General features: G+C 38.8%; 1 protein-coding gene across 1 annotated transcript in view; it reads right to left on the minus strand.

Moving 5' to 3' along the window:
- The window catches only part of SVEP1 (sushi, von Willebrand factor type A, EGF and pentraxin domain containing 1), a 159,735-nt gene that overhangs the window by 101,241 nt on the left and 39,190 nt on the right, over positions 1-19,304 (minus strand). The window contains exons 4-5 of the mRNA XM_072959895.1: positions 2,554-2,712; positions 1,519-1,698 (exon numbers count right to left, since the gene is read on the minus strand). Coding sequence (XP_072815996.1) covers positions 1,519-1,698; positions 2,554-2,712 — 339 coding nt within the window. The remainder of the gene's footprint in view (positions 1-1,518; positions 1,699-2,553; positions 2,713-19,304) is intronic.

A 19,304-nucleotide genomic window follows, 5' to 3' on the forward strand; every position in this document is an offset into this window, starting at 1 on the left:
AGTGCTACTATGAACACTGGGGTGCCTTTATCATTTTTTTTTAATCTTTCAAATGTTGCTCTACTTTCAAAAGAATTTCTTGAGTTAGTTTTCTAATTTATTAATTTGGCTTTTAACTATGTCCATTCATTGTGCCAGCAATCTCTTTTTTTCTCCCCAAGAAAACTTTTTGCTCTCAGATTTCTCCCATTTCTTGGAATCCTGGTCTTATTTTGGCAATGTAATTGCCTTCAAATCTCAGTGATTCCATCTCCACCCCCTTTCCCTTCAGGTCTCCTTTGTTCAATTTGCTTATTCTTTCTCTTCTTGTAAATATAGATAAGAGTTTGGATGGTGACCTGATTTAAACAAATGCAGATTCACAGACGGGAATCCATATTGGTAGCTGATGAATATAAACAGTGAATGTCTCTTGGGATTTACAAAGACCTTGGAGTTGTGAGCAGGTCAGCCCCGCCATGGTTGTGGGAGCCAAGAGAAGACTAGAAGACAGAGCTTTTCACCCTGCTCTAGTGACCTGGGCAACATGGGATCTTGGAGTAGTTAAATCCTCAGCAAAACGCATTGCCAAAGGATGCCTAGGGGACGTGGTGGGGGTAAGGTTGCCAGGTTCAGCAAACAACCAACCAAACAAATGAGGATATGCAGTTAAATCTGACCTTCAGAAAATAAACAAATACATTTTTATATAAGTAGGTCTCAACTCTTGTATGGAACTTCCTTATGCTAGAAAAGGATCTGCTTATCTAAAATTTGAATCTAAGTGGGTATCCTGTATTTCATCTGGCAACCCTAGGTAGGGGGTGAATACTGCATTCAGAAGCTTCACAGGCAGAGAGTCTCAAGTCCTTTGGCTTGCTCCCCTCTCTTCTTAGATCTACCTCTTCCTACCCAACCGTGCTGAAGTTCTAAGAAGTTGGAAAGTAGGTCTTGGAGATGGCAAGAGCGGAGGTGAGTTGATGTGCCCTCCATTTTGTTGGCTTCTCTGTATCTGATGTGGCAGCCTCAGGTTCTACCTGTGGTACTGCCTTCTTTCTTGTTGGCTTGGAAGAGGCCATTTGGGATCTCACTTTAGCTGACTCCCACTTTCTGTAATATGCTGTCCATTGAAAGTGAAGGCTAGGGATGTATATGTTGGTTAACTGCTCCCGTTGCAGGATACTGGTGTGGCTCCCCAAGGCCTGGGACCAAAGTAGACATTGAAGCCCCACACTGACCATCCCCAAACTCTCCCTGGACCCTGTCTTGGCTGTGTGAAATCCGAGATTTAGGGTAACCTGTCCATTTCCTTTCCTTCGCTTGTTCATGAAAGAAACACAAAGGGTCTAGTTTACGATGATGTGGTCAACTGAACTCAGCAGTTTTGACTTCAAACTTCCCATAATTTTTTTTTTCTCTTTCTGTGGTCTGTGGTCTATGAAATCAAAAGAAACAAAGAACTTGCTAGCCCATTAGAGTGTAAGTCAAGGAAATCAAGCAAGACCATCAATAAAAAACGTGAACTGGCAATTTGCATACCTCTGCAGGAGCTCTCAGAACCAGACCACAAACCATTGGGTAGGCACAAGAAGATGCTGCTTCCCACGAGGTCAAACCCAGGGTGACATCGGACCCCACAGGCTGCATTGAAGTGGTTGTTGCAAGTGTTCTGGATAAAGTAACCATTTTCAGGAGGCTTCAGGGCAGGGCAGTGGACAACTAGCATTTAAAGTAGTAAAATTAAAAAGCCAAGTTAGCCTTTGTCTATGAAGTATCCTCCCTATTTTTCTTTTTCTTTTTGTTTTCTGTTTAAGGGGATATTTTATACACAGAGCCAAATTACCTACAGCATTCCCATTTACCGCATATGAATTTCCAAGCGCATCTTTGGAGGAAGAACACATCTCACGCTTACTAGACATTCGCCTCCAATTAAATTTAAAAATAGACTAAATAATACCTTTTAAGCTTAAAATTTTTTTTTAATTCTGAAAACTATGTGGATGTGAGATTTTCTAGTTCTTGGCCTTCATATGTCATGAGCTATTTTCTTTCTCAATTAAAGTGGCATGAAATAAAGAACAAATAAGGCCAGAAAATACGTCTGCCAGAAATCCCAAGAGCCACAGCTTCTTAGACATGCTATAGGCTAACTAAATATTTATACTTTTTGGTGTAAATAATATTAAGGCATTTTACTTATAAAAATGATCTCTTCAAATGAATTTAATGACCACCAGGGCCCAAACTAGCTCATTTGCTATTCAAATGTGTTGCTAAATTTGTGACTTTTCTCTCTTCAATTCATTTTTGATCTTGTTCCATTCTAAATCTTTCTGTTTTCACAGTTAAATTCCTCCTGGAGTCTTGGATCCCCTTTCTCTGGTGCAAGATACGGATATGTTCAGTGATAAGAAATGCTTCATAATAAAAACAAAGAATTCCCCCCAAAATATGATTAGAGAAAGGAATATTAAAGATCATGCCCAATGAATTGGATGAAGATAGTAGCACTGCCTCCCTAGACGAGATCAGCCTTTATTATTTCCTGTCTGCCAGTGGTGGGATCCTTACCTTCGCAGGTCTGGCCGGATGCCCGGTACCCTTCCTTGCAGACACAGTCTTCGGGGCTTGTACTTCCAGGCCGAGAGGTGTGATTTTCATCAGGACATGGAAGGCAAGTGCTGATTCCTCCTGGTGAACCTTCTGGTTTGTATGTCCCAGCTGGGCAGGCTGTGGGTAAGTTGGGTGGGGGTCCATTTTAGTTTGACATCAATGGAAAGTTAACAACATTTTGGAAACTAACTAGTGGGGAAAATCCCACGCAACAGCTTTTCATAGAAATGATGGTATCATTCAAGCAAGGGGAGAAACCAAGTTTTTTTTTTTTTTTTAAAGATGATGTAGTTTGCTACATATAGATTATGAAGCGGCCTCTCATGTCCCACAATGAGTTACAATCACAACACATCCCAGCATGATACGGCTGTACTCGTTTGTGGGAAAACTCAAAATAGCAAGCAGACATTCAGGGACTAAAAGGAATCAAAGATACTCAGCCCACAAAAAATTCTTGATAAATATGGTACATTGCATATTCCATCCCCCAACCTGTGCAGCTGCACCTCCCCCAGGGCACCCCCAAACTCACTCCCAGCAGAAGAGAAGAACTGAAGATAGGCAGAAAGCCCTTGTTTCTGTTCAAAGCATCTGACAAAGGATGAAGAGGACGTGAAGGGCTTGAGGGAAAGGATCCTACCAATGGGAAGTCGACCTTCTGAAGAAACAAGAATCACAGACCCTGCTTTTCCCAGGCTCAAGAAAAAAAAGATGAAAAGCAGGCTGTAATTGACGTTGCTTCGTATCTTCCAACTACACTGACAATGTGGCTTTGAATCTGTAATTACTCCCCCCCAGGAGTTACACATCTGTAAAACAACTCAAAATTAAGAATTCAGTAATAGGGAAATTGTAGAACAAAGGGGCTTACAGTGCTTAGTTAAGCCAATTAAATGCAGCACAGTCAAGTATTCATTAGATTATTTAAAAAGTAGCAACCAAGTAATGTGCACTTACGTGATGATATTTTATATAAATGATCTCATTTAATCCTCACAGTATTAATAAGTAGTATTCATAATTACTAATATTATTACTAATAAGTGCATTATTTTTATTAGTATTATGTCCATTTTAAAGAGAAAATAGAGGCTTAATTTCATGATTTGACTGAAGTCACTCTGTTAATAGATGGTTGAGCTGGAAGTTTTTTTTAGTATTCAACATTGATTTATTATATTCTTAGGATGAAATTTTAAATCACATTTATCTTGTTCATAATTAGCAAGTCAAATATTTTTAGATACTTTCCTCTGCCCGCTGTCATTTGTTTAAGGCCTGTTTCTAGGTAGATAAGCCCTGGCTGATTTATTTATTTTTTGAAAGACTTTTTTTAAGGTTTACAACACAACTGAGAGGAAGATTAAGAGCTAGAATTTTAAAGCAAATATTTACTTAGCATTCACTATGTCCCAGGAACCGCTCTACATATTTTATACTCATTATCTTTTTAATGTTTTTAAAAACCTATGAAGTAATTAACGTTATTAATCTCACTTTATGGCTGAGAAAACTAAGGCACTAAGAGGTTAAACAACTTGCCAAAGTTATGCAGTGAGTGAGTGGCAGAGCTGGGATTCAAACCCAGAGAATTTGGATCCAGAGGCCACGCTCTTTACCACTACATCTGTTGTGTCTCCAACCCAGGTCTCTCGGATGCAAAAGTCCTTGTTTTAACAACTATAATATGCTAAAAATATAAACAATCGTTGAGAGACAAGATTCACACCATAATGTAATTGTTAGAAAAAAATAACCACGCTTCTAACATTCCGGGTTATATTTAAAAACAGAAGATACATTTTCCCATGATATATGGTGGAAAATTCTAGAGCATGATAAATCTATAGCTATTTAAGAATGAGAGAAAATTTAAAAAATAGTTATAATGATCTGTGACTTATGAAAAATACTTCAGCAGGAAAAAAGGAACCTTACTTCAAAGCATCATAGTATTTAATATTAAATTATTACTGAATGATTCATATTACTAAATACCCTCTTCTATAAAAGGCTCAGTAAATATTTGCACAGATCTTCAAGAAGATGCAAGACAACATTATCTCCTTTAAACAGAAGTCAGCAGCTGTAGGAGAAAATTATTGAGATAAACACACAGATGGAAAATAAAACACTAATTAACAGCAAAATTAAAGTTGTCATTGGAAGCAGTAAAAAGAAGCCATAAAATTCCAGAACAACAGAACTAAATGGACTTTGGGGAAGTAAGAGTTGTTATTATTAAGGCAAGAATATATTCCTTACTTGATGTTTTAGTGCAATAAAACTCATTAAGTTCTAGGCAAAATTAATAAAAAGTGATTGACACTCAGAATAAAGGAAAAGTATTGCAAGCATCTAGGAAGGAAGACCAAAATACTTATAAGTGGGAAAAATCAGACTGACATTTCACTTCTCACGTGCAAAAACAAATGCCGGGAAAAAGAATTAAATCAGATATTCAGTTAGGTGGAAAAACATTATGAACCCAAAATTCTATATCTGGGCAAGCTATTGGTAAATACGAAGGAAGAGAAACACATCTGAGAATGTGCACTGCTTCTAGAAATAAAGATGTATTTCACTGGCTGAAAAGTAATCAAAATAAAGAACTCAAGTATGACAAAAATGGCATTTAATAATTACTGCTTGAGACTAAGAAAGCAATGGAACATATAGTATATTGTTAAATATCTTGCTAAAATAATTGTGAAAATGAAAACAAATATCAAATAAAGCCCCTTCTTAAAATGGCATGATCTAATGAGAAAACGAATAATCTTAACATATTATAAAGAAGTAAGGTTTCAAATCTGAGAGAAACAGGGAGATGGTTGGGAAGAGGAAACGGTGAAATTCTCATTTCTTTTTATAGATATCAACATGATAAAACTGAAAGACAAACATAGGTTCAAATTTGTACAGAAAAATTACAAATAACTATGAACGGGAAAAGCATGCATAACCTCCAAATCAATGGAGGAGGAAAAAAAAGCCCAAAGAACAAAGACAGGGAACATGGGAAAAGAAAAGAAATAGCGGAAAGAATTAAGAACCAAATGGCATAAACTAAGGCAAAGGAATTTCTTACCATTAAGGGAAGGCAATCAATTACCACCAATAATAATAATGATGGATTAATTTATCCCAGTTGTTAAAACACAAATGTAAAACAGGCCAGACACACAGGTTAAAAATAACTGGATGCAGAAAGATATCCAAATATTTCAAGAAATCTTCAGGAAGCAAACAAACCATACATTAAGGAGAAACAGAAGCTTAACACGTAAAGAGCTTTTTCTAATCTATGAAAAAGGTATGAATACTTCAGTAGAAAAGTTGACAAGAACAAGAACTGGAAATTCACTAAAGATGAAAGAATGATGACCAACAGTCACAGGATAAACACTGTAACTGCACTTATAATGAAGAAATGCAAATTGATGACTAGCTGTTAATCTGGCAAAAATTTTAAAGGATGCTAACACCCATTGCTGGCAGGCATGTGGGCAAAGAGTTTCTGTCCTACTCTGTTGGGCAGCCTGAGTGTAGACACCAAAAGCCTCAAAAGGAATTTTCCCTTTGATACATTTCATTTCTAAGAATTTGTCCAGGTGAAAGGAACATTTTTTTACCTATACATATAAGAATATATAATTGTTAATTATGTATATAATTATGTATAATTATTGTTTGTCACTACACAGCATTGGGGATAATGCAAATGTCAAGAGATGAGGGGGTTGTTAAATTCTAATAACACACCCATCCAATGGAATATTAGCCATAACAATATAATTCTTGACGTGGAAAGTCAATCAAATTGTGCAGCTGATTGAATGTAAAAAACAAAAAGCAAGTTTCAAACACCACATGTATTGTATGACCTTTTGGCTAATAAATAATAAGATTTAAAGCTGATCTATAAGGTTATATATCCAGGGTTATATTCATGGCAGAATTATGAGGCTTCCAGGTTTATTTTTGCTGATTTAAATTTTAAAATTTTGCTACACTGAATAGGCAGTGTGTAAAAACAACTGAAAGTAAATTTTAAAATATATGAAAGAAAGTCATTGTCTCAAATGCTGTATTTCATTTCAGTTATTGGTTCTCTGACTTTGGAGATCACTTTGATTCTTCCTTTTCTCCCCATTTTGTTCAATATCGAAATGAAAACCATATCATTTAGAGTTTACTCCTTAAAAACCCTTTGCATTTTGCTTCGTGCTTCATCAGCATTGCTCCTATCTTGGATCTGAACTTATCATCTCTCTTCCAGGTTTTTACAAAGTCCATTTACTGGTCCCTCAGCCTTCATGCCTACTCTTCAGTTTATCTTAGATGCTGCCACCTGAACATTTTTCTAACATATAAATTTGATCAAAACACTTTCTACCAAAAAACTGCACCAACAGGATGAGGCCCTCTCTTTTTATTCTGACCTATAAGGACATCTTTGATCTGTCTGTAACCTTCTTGACTGTCTGCTACAATGAACTAGTGAATTCCATAGCCAGGTTAGAAGGTGCTTCGGAATCCAGAAAAATCTTGTTTCCCACCACACCTCTTCCACCTCAATTTACTGGACTTGGGAGTTTGAGTAATTTACTTAATTTCTCTGAGACTTAGTTTCTTCCCATGCAATATTAGTAGTATGTCTCTGATAAATTTGTTGTTAGAATTAATTGAAATTATATGACTAAAACAACGCCAGGCGTGTTAGTTGGCATTCAGTCAATGTCAGAATAATGTGCCCAACTCTTCATTTTCTCAACAATAAAAAAGATAACTGTACTTCTTTTATAGGCTTGTTATGCCCAATAGATGCTCTGGGGCTTGGTAAATATGATCTCCCTCTCATTCTCTTTCCTATCTTCCACTGAGCTTCTGCCTTTGCATATGCTGTCCTTTCTCAGAGTGAACCTACAGCATCCTTCAAGACTTACGTGGTTCTTCAAAGCTTCTCCAGCTTTTTCAGACAGATTTCGTTGCCTTCATTTCTGTGCCCAGAGCACATCACCCTCACCCCTGCTCTGGTACATATTCACACTGTATGTAACAGACGCACATGCCTCTTTCTCTCGGTGGGCAACGTGTTCTTGTAAGTTCAGAAAGTCCTCCATCATCTGACCCAACCAATGCCCATCCCACTGCCCGAGCCAGCAGTGGCTCAGTCAAAGGAGGGCAAGATAAAGCAAGCTCAACTGGAAGGTGGAGGATGGGTTAGTGGGGAGGGAGGACCAAAGTCAGAGACCACCAGCGGGGCAAAGTGAAAGGACATTAGACTAGGAGTCTTGACAACTGAGTTGCTATCTTGGCTCCTCCACTAACAAGCTACAGGGTCACTGGTAGGTGACTTTTTTTTCTTTTTTCCTACAAAATACAGGAGTTACAATTAATGATGGCTATAGCCTTTCCGACCCTCATATTTGATGATTCCATAAATAGAATATACTAAAAAGTTAAAGAAAACTTCCATCTGAGCAGTCAGATTTTAGCTACAGATTTCATAAATTATTAAAGAAATAATATTACATAAAAAAGAACTAATCTTACCCTATTGCTCTCCAAAATCTTTTGAATAATAAAGAGTTTACAACACTGGAGAACAGTGTTTTGGATAAAAATATCCAAAAGTACATTTTGGAAATGTATTGTGAAATTCATAATGATAATGGAAAACAGACTGCAGGAGAACTATTTAAAGGCATTGCACAACTCTAGTGGGAGAGGTGGAATCAACTGCTTTGATTCCCAAGGGAGAAAATTCCTCATCTAAAACCAAGCAAAAGTTGAAAAGATGAAGGACTGTGGTTTGAACAAGTTTCACAAGTGATGCTGAAGGGTCAGGACTGACTTGTCACGATGTTTTCTTTATAACACCAAATGATTCCCTCCTGGAAATGTACCAAGTATTATTTCTTAATTGCTCTTTTTTGGTGCGGTTAAAATAAGCACTTTCTCTTTTAGGAAACAGCAGTTATCAGCTACTATTGCTGGAAATGTGCTTCTTGAAGTTATCATGTTGCGCTAACATAACGTTTTTCTTCAGCTGACAACACAGATTTTTGACTGAAGTAAATAAAAACAACCACCAGTCTGGAATCTGTAAAATACAAAGAGATTTCCCTTCTCTCTAATCTATCTTTCCCAGTAAATATCAATTCTTTAGATGACTATTTAAATTAATAACATATATTATACAGTCCCTTGCCTTTTACAAAATTACTTCTTATACATAATCTAAGAGTAATTTTTTACAAATCTCTATAAATATTAAGAACTCTGTTCTTTGCACAATCCACGTTGGAAGGTTAATGAATCTCTTTAAAGAATACAGTCGCAACAGCTCCAAGGGTGTCCGTTTACATAAATGGTAATGGTACTCAGGAGTTGTGCAAATCAAAAACTCTCGTTTCTGCTCTATCTAGGCAGAGCATCAATCCAGTCACCTGGTCCCCCAGAAGAAGGCTCTTTATTACTGCAGTATCATGCTTTTCCTCAACTCAATGGATTTGTTCCAAATAAGGAATCTGTTCCTATAAATAGTTGTGCTAGGATTTTGAGCCCAGGGACTGACTGCACTAGAAGAAAACCAGCTTTCCCCACGCTGAGCCAATTCTCATTACCAATACAAGACAAGGACCAAGGCATGCAGATGAAGGACTCTCTTTTTCTCAAATGGCCAAGATCTTTTCTATTTTCATCAAGGAATTAGATGAGGAGACTTTTTAACTGGCCTGGATTCTGCACATCTGAAATTGTGTAAAATGAATTAGCATCCTGCCAACCTCCCTACGATGGTTAGCTCATTTGGCTGGAACACAGACTACTTGGACCAAATTGTGACCGTGGGCAACTGTGCGATACCGTAGCAGCAAATGGCAACCTAGCTGCAGGACGCCATGTTGCAAATATCAACACCTTGCGTGGACTAGAAAGGAGGTTACCGATGGATTAGGACAAGTCTATCAAAAAACAAAAACCCAAGCCCTCAAAAAAACCGTGTTCAAAAGAGGATGCATGTGTGAAGTGTCATACATACACAGAGACACATAAATACATGTGTCACATATATCACGCACAAATATAACCTGGCTGAGTACAGAACACTTCGGCAGTCTTTTTAGCTGAAAACTCTGATTCTTAATTGTCTTCAGGTGTTTATGTCTGGGTGGGAAACGTGAGATCATACTAAGTTTTATCACTAAATCTTCGTGGGTAAGCATTTTTAGAAGAAGCCTCTGAAGAGTTTAGAATTACCTTTAACCTTATTTATTCTTTCTAAAATAGCTAATAACGCAGAATTGTTTAAAAAAAAGAAAATAAAATTTACTGTAAGCTAAACCACTCTGGTTTGTTATTTTAATGTTTGATATTTAAGTTGATTCTGACTTTTCATAATTATAAACAACTTTTCCGTAATCGTCTTGTTCCCTTGTATCTTTCATCCATCCAAAATATTATTTTTCCTTAGGCAAAATAATGTCAACTTTTCAAACTCATTAGCTGGTTGTCAAATTATTTTCCATCCCATCATCAGGATTAAAAGTACATATCTTTTGTACTCTCATTAGCACTGGGTATTAGCAGTTTTTAAATTAACCATGAATCATTATTTAAATGTGAAATCCCACAAATTTCAATGCAACAGGCTTTCAACTTGAATCTCAAGGGTGAATCTATCTCTGAGATTCAGACAGGTGTAGGCCTAACAGAAGTCCATTTACTTAAAGAACTTGAGAACTATCTGGGAGAAAACTGTATTCCTCGCAGGGGTAATATTTAAAATGTTACCAGACTGGCATGATCACTGATCAATGAGAGCAGACATCAGCTGTAGCATCCAGCAGAGTTCTGCGTGCCCACTAATCTGCCAGATGTGACCCCTATAGGTGCTGAGTTGTGGGGTAGACCAGTAAGCCTGGAAAAAAGGGGTCAGATCAGTGAAGGGAACTTTAGAGACTGGGGAGTGGTGACTATTTACCAACCAATGCATCCATATTTCAACATTTTAACAACTTTCAAAACTGTACTGATGCATATCTGATGAATACTAGCCTGTCCTAAGGAACAAGAGAAATGGTACACACTGGACCTAGTAACACTTGACCTTCACAATCAGAAAGGAAGAAAGATTGTGAGTATAGTTTGGTGTTTGCTGTCAAATTTGTTTCCCACAGGGTGGTAAGTTATGAGTAAAGTCTCAAGCCATAGCAGCCTCTCTTCTTCTCCTCTACTTCAGTTCAATAAGACTTCAAGGACTTTGAGGGTTTGAAAATACAGATAATCTCAGTTGCTGTTTTCCATGCCCAGGGTTGTTACACTAATTTAGGACTACATTATTTATGACTTGATTGATCTGTAACCTCTACACATACACCTCTCCTAAGTTACTTCAGATTCAGTGATTTCTGGCCCCAGATGCCAAATTAATATTTCTATAACACGACTTTCATCATGCTACTTTCCTGCTCAAAAATCTTCAATGGCTTGTAGTTGCCAATGGACCAAAGGCCATTGCTGTAGCCCGGAACTCAAGTTCCAGTAAAATCAAGTGCCTGCTCCTTACCTCTCTTGCCTGGAATCCCACATTCCCCATAGATTTAGCCTGCTTTCCCATCATACAAGCTAACTTCAGGCCCCATCCCAAGTCTGTACTTTCCACTGTCCACAAGAGTACCCACTATTTCTAACTGTCCTAACCCTATCCTTCAAACTCAGTTCAAATCCCATCACCTCCATAACTAAAAGTAAATCTGTTTTGAACAGTCCTAGCATTTTCAGTATCACGTAAGTCACATCAGTTTTTAACGTCATTCAATCTCAGCTGCTTAGAACTGGATGAACCTCAATTCGTGGTTCATGGCAGACATTTGGACTTCTTTGTGGTAATCAGAGCTCTATTTCATAATAAACAACATTCAGGCAAACGCTGTGCCACAATCATATCTTCCGAAGTACCTAAAAGATAGTCGATAGTTAAAGGAGCCAGTAGACAGATTTAAACGACTTCCTTCTGAGTTTCCCTAAAATCTGATTCAGAATGACCCATTCTGCCTGGCATTCACTCTGATGATCTGTGTGGTCTAGTCTACCACACCTTGAAGTACTCCTCTCATTTTTTTCCCCTCCCATATTCCCATGTTAAAATGTTTGGATTCTTTTCTGAATAATCTGTAAATAAAATGGAAAGTCTTTTATTCTGGCAATTATAATGCTTTCAACACATTCAGTTTCACTATGTTACCACCTTTCTCCCATTTCATCCATTAAACGAGGGTGTGGAGCAAAAGATCAAGGGAGAATCCTCGGGTGAGAATTCTGCTAATTACTCCTGGCTGTCACACTGTCTGAACTTCTCTATGTTACGTAACCAGTTGGAGAACTAGTTTTCCACCACGACACATGGGTGATCAAGTTGATAGCCAAGTAGCTGTAAAATTAAAAGTTTATGATGTTCTGTAGTGATGAAAAGGATATGATAGGTAATGGAATAGCTGGGATAGAGAAGAATAAGAGCCTTGTCTGCAGTCTTCAACAGATGATTAAAAAGAGGCAAAGTATCATGTCATTGACAACACACGAAAGAGATGTTATCCAGACTTCACAAAGGTGGGGTGGTCAGGTGAGCTTTGCTGGTCAAGGTGATTTCGGAGGTCAGACCAGAATCCAACAGAGAAGTAAGGGGGGAGGGGTAGAGACAGTGTGATGGCGTTCCAGACAGAGGGACCAACACGTGCAGACCCAGAGGCAAGAGAGGGCAAGCTTGAAAATGCGAGTTCACTCTGCCCTGAGGACAGAGGGGTGAGGCTAGAAAACTGAGTGCCAGGATCTTCAGGGCTGGACAGGTCACTTTCAAAAGCTAGAAGTTGATCCTTAAAACAATGAGAATAATGACAATATTTTAAGGTAGGGTAGATGACAAGTTCACTCTGGATCCCTTTTGGAGAATGATTTTGAAGGACATTAATATTCATTCTGAAACACAGTATGATTCACTCATCCCCATATATCTCTCTACGTAAGGCTGATTTAAGACATTTGAGCTATGATTAATTAACGCTTTTTTTTTTGCTTAATTGCTTTTATGGTTCTTTTTCCTTTAACTCTTTCTAAAATTGTTATCCTTTGTTTATTGGCAATTATCTACTTTTTTCCATTTTCCTTTTGGTTCCTTTTGGTTTTCTAGAAATAGAAGTCACCCTTCAACATAAGATATGAGAAAAACTGACATCACCATACTTCTACAAAGGGTGACCCTAAAAACATAACACATGAAGAGCAATATCACTGTTGGATTGATACACGCAACCTAGAAAAATCTGTCAACAGAGAAGAAATGATACACACAAAAAGCAGAGGAATCTGCTCTGGGAAGATGGAGCAGATGCACTTTTCCTTAGTTCTCCTGCAAAATGTGAATGAGTATTAGAATGACCGGAGTGGGGTATTCCTCCTGCATAAATTTATAAATTGACCCTCTTATTCATATATCTGTAAAACTTTACAGTTCCTCCTGAGGGTCACACATTTCTCTTTCAAATTATTCTTTGGAAACATACCTTTTAAATTATTGTAAATAGGATTTCATCCCATTCTTAAACTTAGTGTTTTCTCCATAAACATTTATTGATTTGAAATAATTATCTTGCCCCGTTATGAACGTATTTTATTAATTCTAGTGACTGACCATTGACTTCTTTGGATTTTCTAGGTTAACAATCATATCATACGCAAATAGTAAAACAGCTCTTTTTTGCTTAATATATGAAATATTGATGGTGAAAAAGAGTGACCCTGCCTTATTAATTTTTATGGGTGTGCTTTCACACACAACCCCGTGTTTCACATATAATGTGTATTTGATTACTTTTTTCTCATAATTTATTCTGTAGCTCATAATTTATGTTCACATACCTGCTTCCATATTTTGACAAAATCTATCTATCTCAAGCTTTTATGGAAAATTTCCCAACCACTAAATTTATGCTACAGACAATAATAATGGTTTGCTTTATATTTGTTGACTGATTGCCTAAATGGTAAAAATCCACCATATCCTGGAATGCTGTCTTGACTGTGATATGAAATGTAACACTACCTACCCCAAACCATCAATCATCATCAGTCCATGCAAATAGCTGTACACACATACATGCACACACATCGCAATAGCCTGGTTTTAGAACTACATTTGGAAAATAATCTCAGTAACCAGATACCATGAAAGAGATCAGTGTGTGATTAGCCACTTCCCATTGTTGAACTTGGCCTTCCAGATGGCTTACTTTGATTCTAAGCCAGTGCTTCTAAGGGTCAGTAGACTTGTTCACCTTCATTTCTCTGAAAAAGGCATGGAAAATTCCCGGGAAGGAAGTTGGGGACCAAGCAGGGTTTCCGTATGCTGCGTTCTAGTATCTAAACATGCAATTTGCTGTATTTATTTACTCACTTATTCATTCTCTCAAAATTGATTAATGCTTCCTCCAAGTCCATTGCCATGTAGCAGAGGCAATAAAAAAAGAAAGAGAGAGAGAGAGGCAGACAGACATAAACCTGCCCTAAAGGAGTTCACAGAATAGCAGAGAAGAAAAAACCCACCCAAAATGATGATCCTAGGTGCTGAGTGTTAACAGGAAAAAGATGGTTAAGAGAACCAAAAAAGTCCAGATCCAACTGTGCTAGGGCAAGAAGGAATGAAAAGGAAACTTTCACAAGAGAGGTGAGATTGTTAAGAATCATGAGAGACTAGGAAGAACTGAACATACAGGCAAGATGTAGGAGAGTCTGGGCAAAGGGGAACAAAAGCACACAATTAGGGAGCCACAGAAGGGCTGGAAGGGTCTCAGCGGCCACCAGCAGCCTAGGGTGGCTGGAGCATTAGACGACGCAATGATCACCTGCAAGACATCATTTAACCCTAGGAGCATCCCACGGCTTTGATATTTCTTCTAAAACTTTAAATTGAGATACAGCAATGCTTTTTGAATCTTACATTAAAGCATTCAGTCTGTCAATACAGAACAGGTGTCTCAACCTCAGTAGAGGTTGCTGTTTGGAATTTGCCACAGCTGTTTGGTGCATCCTAGGCTACTGAGCAACATCCCTGGCCGTCAGCCACTAGATGACAGTAGCTCCTTTCAGCTGTGACAACTGATACTGTCTTCAGACACTGCCGAAAGTCCCCAAGGGGACAAAAATCTCTCCCTTTGAGAACCATCCCTAGTAAAGCATAATCATTTTAATCAAGCACTTACTATACGCCATACACTGCCACAAGCTTTTTATACACATTATCTCATTGAATTTCCATAACAATTTTACTGTTACTAACCCCATTTCATAGACTAAGAAACTAAGGTGCCCAGAGATCAAAGAACCTGTCCAGAAATACACAGCGAGTAAGTTACAGAACTAGGATTCATCAGTAGCATTCAAGCCACTAACTGCAATCCATAGCTATTTACGAACACAAGGTTGTACAAGGACCCAACCATCCATCTCGGCATCCCCAGCACTTAGGATACTTACACAGGCCCTCATTTAACTGAGCCTGATTTTTCTCTCACTTGGACTATTATTTTCAAATTGCTAACACTGGCTACCATCCAAACTTGGCTAATTATCTACCATTTAGTAAGCACCACCTCCGTGCAGATCCCACGGAACCAAATATTTGGGATGCTCAGCTACAACTTAGAAGCAACTGGTAAGAGCAGCAAAATATTCCTGGATCATTTCCTTGATGGATAATGACGGTGCAGTGAGTGCCATGGATGGACTGTAGGCGACATAATGGTGCAGAGACAGTATGGATGCTGGACTCCAAGAGAGCTGGGTCTGCATACTGATTTCTCTGGAGATGAATGACCTTTGGAAAACTTAAAATTCTTTCACATTGTTTCCTCTTCTGCAAAATCAGAACACCCAAGCAGGCAAAGACTTTGCAATGGGCACGTGGATGTGGCATGAATCTTTTGAGACAGTAGATTTCCGAAAGCTCAACATTCATATGGATTCTTACCTAAACTGACGCGCCAGAGGAAGTATCTCTGGAACCTTTACACAATTGCCCTTTGTTCATTTTTCAAAATAAATGCGTACTTTTCATCCCCTCTAAATCTTGGTGCACTGCCCCCAGGCAATAAATCTCCAGCACAATTCAAAATCTCAGTATCTGGAGATCCTTCAGACTAAGGCACAATAAACAAGACCTCCAAGAATTGTTTTGCCTTTTACATAGTTCAGTGAAATACCTTTCAATATTTTCTGACACTGGAAATAGAGTACTCTGGCTCACTTCTAAGACGTTTTGAGTTCAGATACATTGTAGGGTGGGGAGGTGGAAGTGAAGGCATGGTTTATTCACCATGGCTACTTTATCCAGTCACCTGTTGATGGACATTTAGGTTGCTTCCATGCCTGGCTATTGTACATCGTGCTGCTGTGAGCACTGGGGTGCATGTGTCTTTTTTAATTAAAGTTTTCTCCAGATATGTGCCCAGGAGTGGGATTGCTGGATCATACGGTAACTCTATTTTTAGTTTTTTAAGGTATCTCCACCTGGAGGGGAGCTTTCGCATGTATCTGGTGCCCCAAATTTTGTGACTGCCACTCAGGGGACACCTCCAGATCACCCAACTCTGGTGGCCAGTGGGTCTTATACTTGTGGTCCCAGATATTTACATACTTTAAAGGCTGCTGCCTGAGGGTCTGGCTCCCAATCAGCCTGAATCTAGGCGCTGTCTGAGATCCTCCCCTTTGGGATGCTGACAGGTCTTGGCACAACCTCAGCTAGTGGGAGCCATTAAAAATGAAATAGGCTGCTGGGACAATCACAGAGAGACCACCAAGACCTAGGGGAGGGTTGAACCATAAGGGTCATCTCCCACATGGGGCCTCTCCTTGCAGATTGGGAGAGGGGGCAATTTCATCTTAATGCACAGAAAGCAACACAGAGAACCAGACAAAACCTCAGGGGAAAAAAAAAAAAAAACAACCCCGTGATGAAATAGAGCTAAGTAATTTGCCTGATAAAGACTTCAAAGGAATGGTCATAAAATGCTCACCAAACGTGGGAGAAGAATGGATGAATACAGTGAGAACTTCAACAAAGAGACAGCAAACATGGACAAGAACCCAACAGAAGTTACACAGCTGAGGAACACAACACCTGAGCTGAAAGACAGCCCCCTGACTTCGGAGTCTGGTGACGTTTCATACCCACAGACCAATAATACGCGTTTTCCTGTTACAAAATTATGATGGACTGAGCACCTACCTCGTTCAGTGGAAACCTGAAAAACTAGCTTGGTCCAGGCAACAGTAACCCGTCCTCCTCAAGTGGAAGGGAACTCGTGTCAACACGCTAGCAATATTACCTCATAGAAAGCAAACAGGAATACACTGCACAAATTTCCTGCACCTTACAAATCTATCATTGGGCACCGCTGGGGATGTTTTTTGGGAAGAAAACTCGGCTAAGCTCTGCTCCGAGAACAAGATTTCCAAATGTTCTGGTTCCTATTCAAGAATTTCCAGAGCTCTCTGTCCCTTCTCTTTCCAAAGCAATGATATAATACTTAGAAAGGAAAGCGTGTGCGTGCTCGCAGGACGGGGGTGGGGATTTGTGCGCATGTATTTCCATGTGCAATAAGGCATTCCCAGTTAAAGAGGCCAGTGTTTCCATTTCTATAGTGTCTCCTCCTTTTTATGAAAAATCATATAACCGGGGCTTTGGCTCATTATCTAGTCCTCAGCCTTGGCCCCCATCCAGCTATAATTTTCAATCCGCTAATCATTCCAAACTCACTTGAAATTGGAGTCAATGGCTGCAAAGCAGTGTCCTCAAGATGCCTATTGTCTCCGTATTCTGCGGCTCTCAAACCCCTTCAGGGGAAATTCAGAAGAGCTGCAACTGCTTGGATTTACAACAGGAGTTCCTTGGCTACCCACAACTGGTTATGATGATCTAGCCGTCTACAAATGACTAATCTAGCAAATCAACCATACACTGTATTTGATTTATTGTTGACAAAAACTTAGCCAAATGTAAATATTTTGCATTCAAACAAATGAAACACGTTCTTAAACATCCTTACCATGTGCCTGGGTGCTAAGGATCTCGTGGTACCCAAGGCAGACAAGGAAACCATGCAATCGCCTAAGATTTCAAGGATGAGTTCCTGTGCATTTAAGATCCTGGAATTAAACTTGGCCTCTTACCTACACCTTTTTTCTTGATGGGCTCTGGAAGCAAGCAGTGGGGACAGAGTGAACCAGAAAATCTCTGTCCATGAAATCACTGGTCTGATGAAGTAGAAAGAAAGAAAATAGTTGGGTGGGGTGGGAAAGGGAACCAGAAGAAACATGAAAAAAGGTCTGAGGAATGAAATAGCGTGCTATTTGGGGCAAATGATAACTAGCTTCAGCTTTTAGCTCAAGAGGTTAAGAGCAATCAAATCATACAAACTTTAGGCTATGCTAAGGAGCTTGAAGTTTATCCTGTCCTAATCAGTCATAATTAAAAAAGTCAGCAGGGGTGTGGCATGATCAGAGTTATATTTTATGTAACTCGTTCTCTTCTTTTCCTGCCTTTCCACTGGGTTGACTGAACTGCACGAAGCTGCTGTTGTGTTGAAAATGATCAAATACTGATGCTCTCCTCAGGGTCACACTTACACTTAACAGAATTTGAAATTATGTTTTTAATTGTGTTTATTTGCTGCATGTCTATCTCTATGGCTAGACTGTGAACTCTGGAGCCAGACAGCTTGGGTTCATAAACTAGCTCTATCAGCTATGTGATCCTGGACAAATAACCTCTCAGACTTTCAGTTTCCTTGCCCGTAAAATGCGACATACTCCTGAGAGTTATTGTGAACATGAAATGAGTTAATGTATATCAATGATTCTGAAAAGGTGGCTGGGATATAGGAAGCGCTACTTAAATATTAACCATTATTATCATCAGTTAATTATTGCTCTCTCAACATCATCATCATCATCACCACCACTGTCCAAACGTCTCTGTTAAATGTGAAGAAGGAAGAAAGCAATCCTACAGCTAGAAATTAGAAGCACCTTCTTTTCATTAGATTCCAGTTTTTCAGTCCTCTTCCCTTAGCTGAAGTTCAGGTACAAATTCTAGCAGGATGTTTCCTCAACCCATTAAACCTGCTCAAGTAGTACTGAAGTTCCATACATGAATTTCTGAATCATACAAATAAAATAGAGCTATGTAGGGTTTTTTTTAAACAAAATATCAACAGCCTTTCATAAAGAATTGATTTATGACCCCCCCCCCCAAAAAAAAGAATTGAGAGGAAAGAGCAGAAAGGAGAAGAGGTTTCAGCTAGGGCTTGGGAGGCACGACAGGGGCTGGTATTATGTTGAAACTGATTTTCGTTGCTGAACTGGGTTTCTTCAATTGCAATGCCTCTCTTTGGACGACTCAGAGAATGTGTTCATTTCACTTCCGTCAAACACGGTTTCTGTGTTCAGTGTCATTATACGAATGAACGGAGACATATGTGAACAAAGCATCCTTCTACTCTGGACTACATGTTAACATGGTTCTCACTTCTGTAAAACCTATTAGCACACACTCTTCAAGACCACCAGCTAAAAGCACAGGATTATTTTGAAACCAACTCAAAGAAGTTTTGAGCCAAGGGGAATGAAATGAAAAACCAGTTCAA

Source organism: Vicugna pacos, chromosome 4, assembly GCF_048564905.1.
Source record: "Vicugna pacos chromosome 4, VicPac4, whole genome shotgun sequence".
Lineage (NCBI taxonomy): Eukaryota > Metazoa > Chordata > Mammalia > Artiodactyla > Camelidae > Vicugna > Vicugna pacos.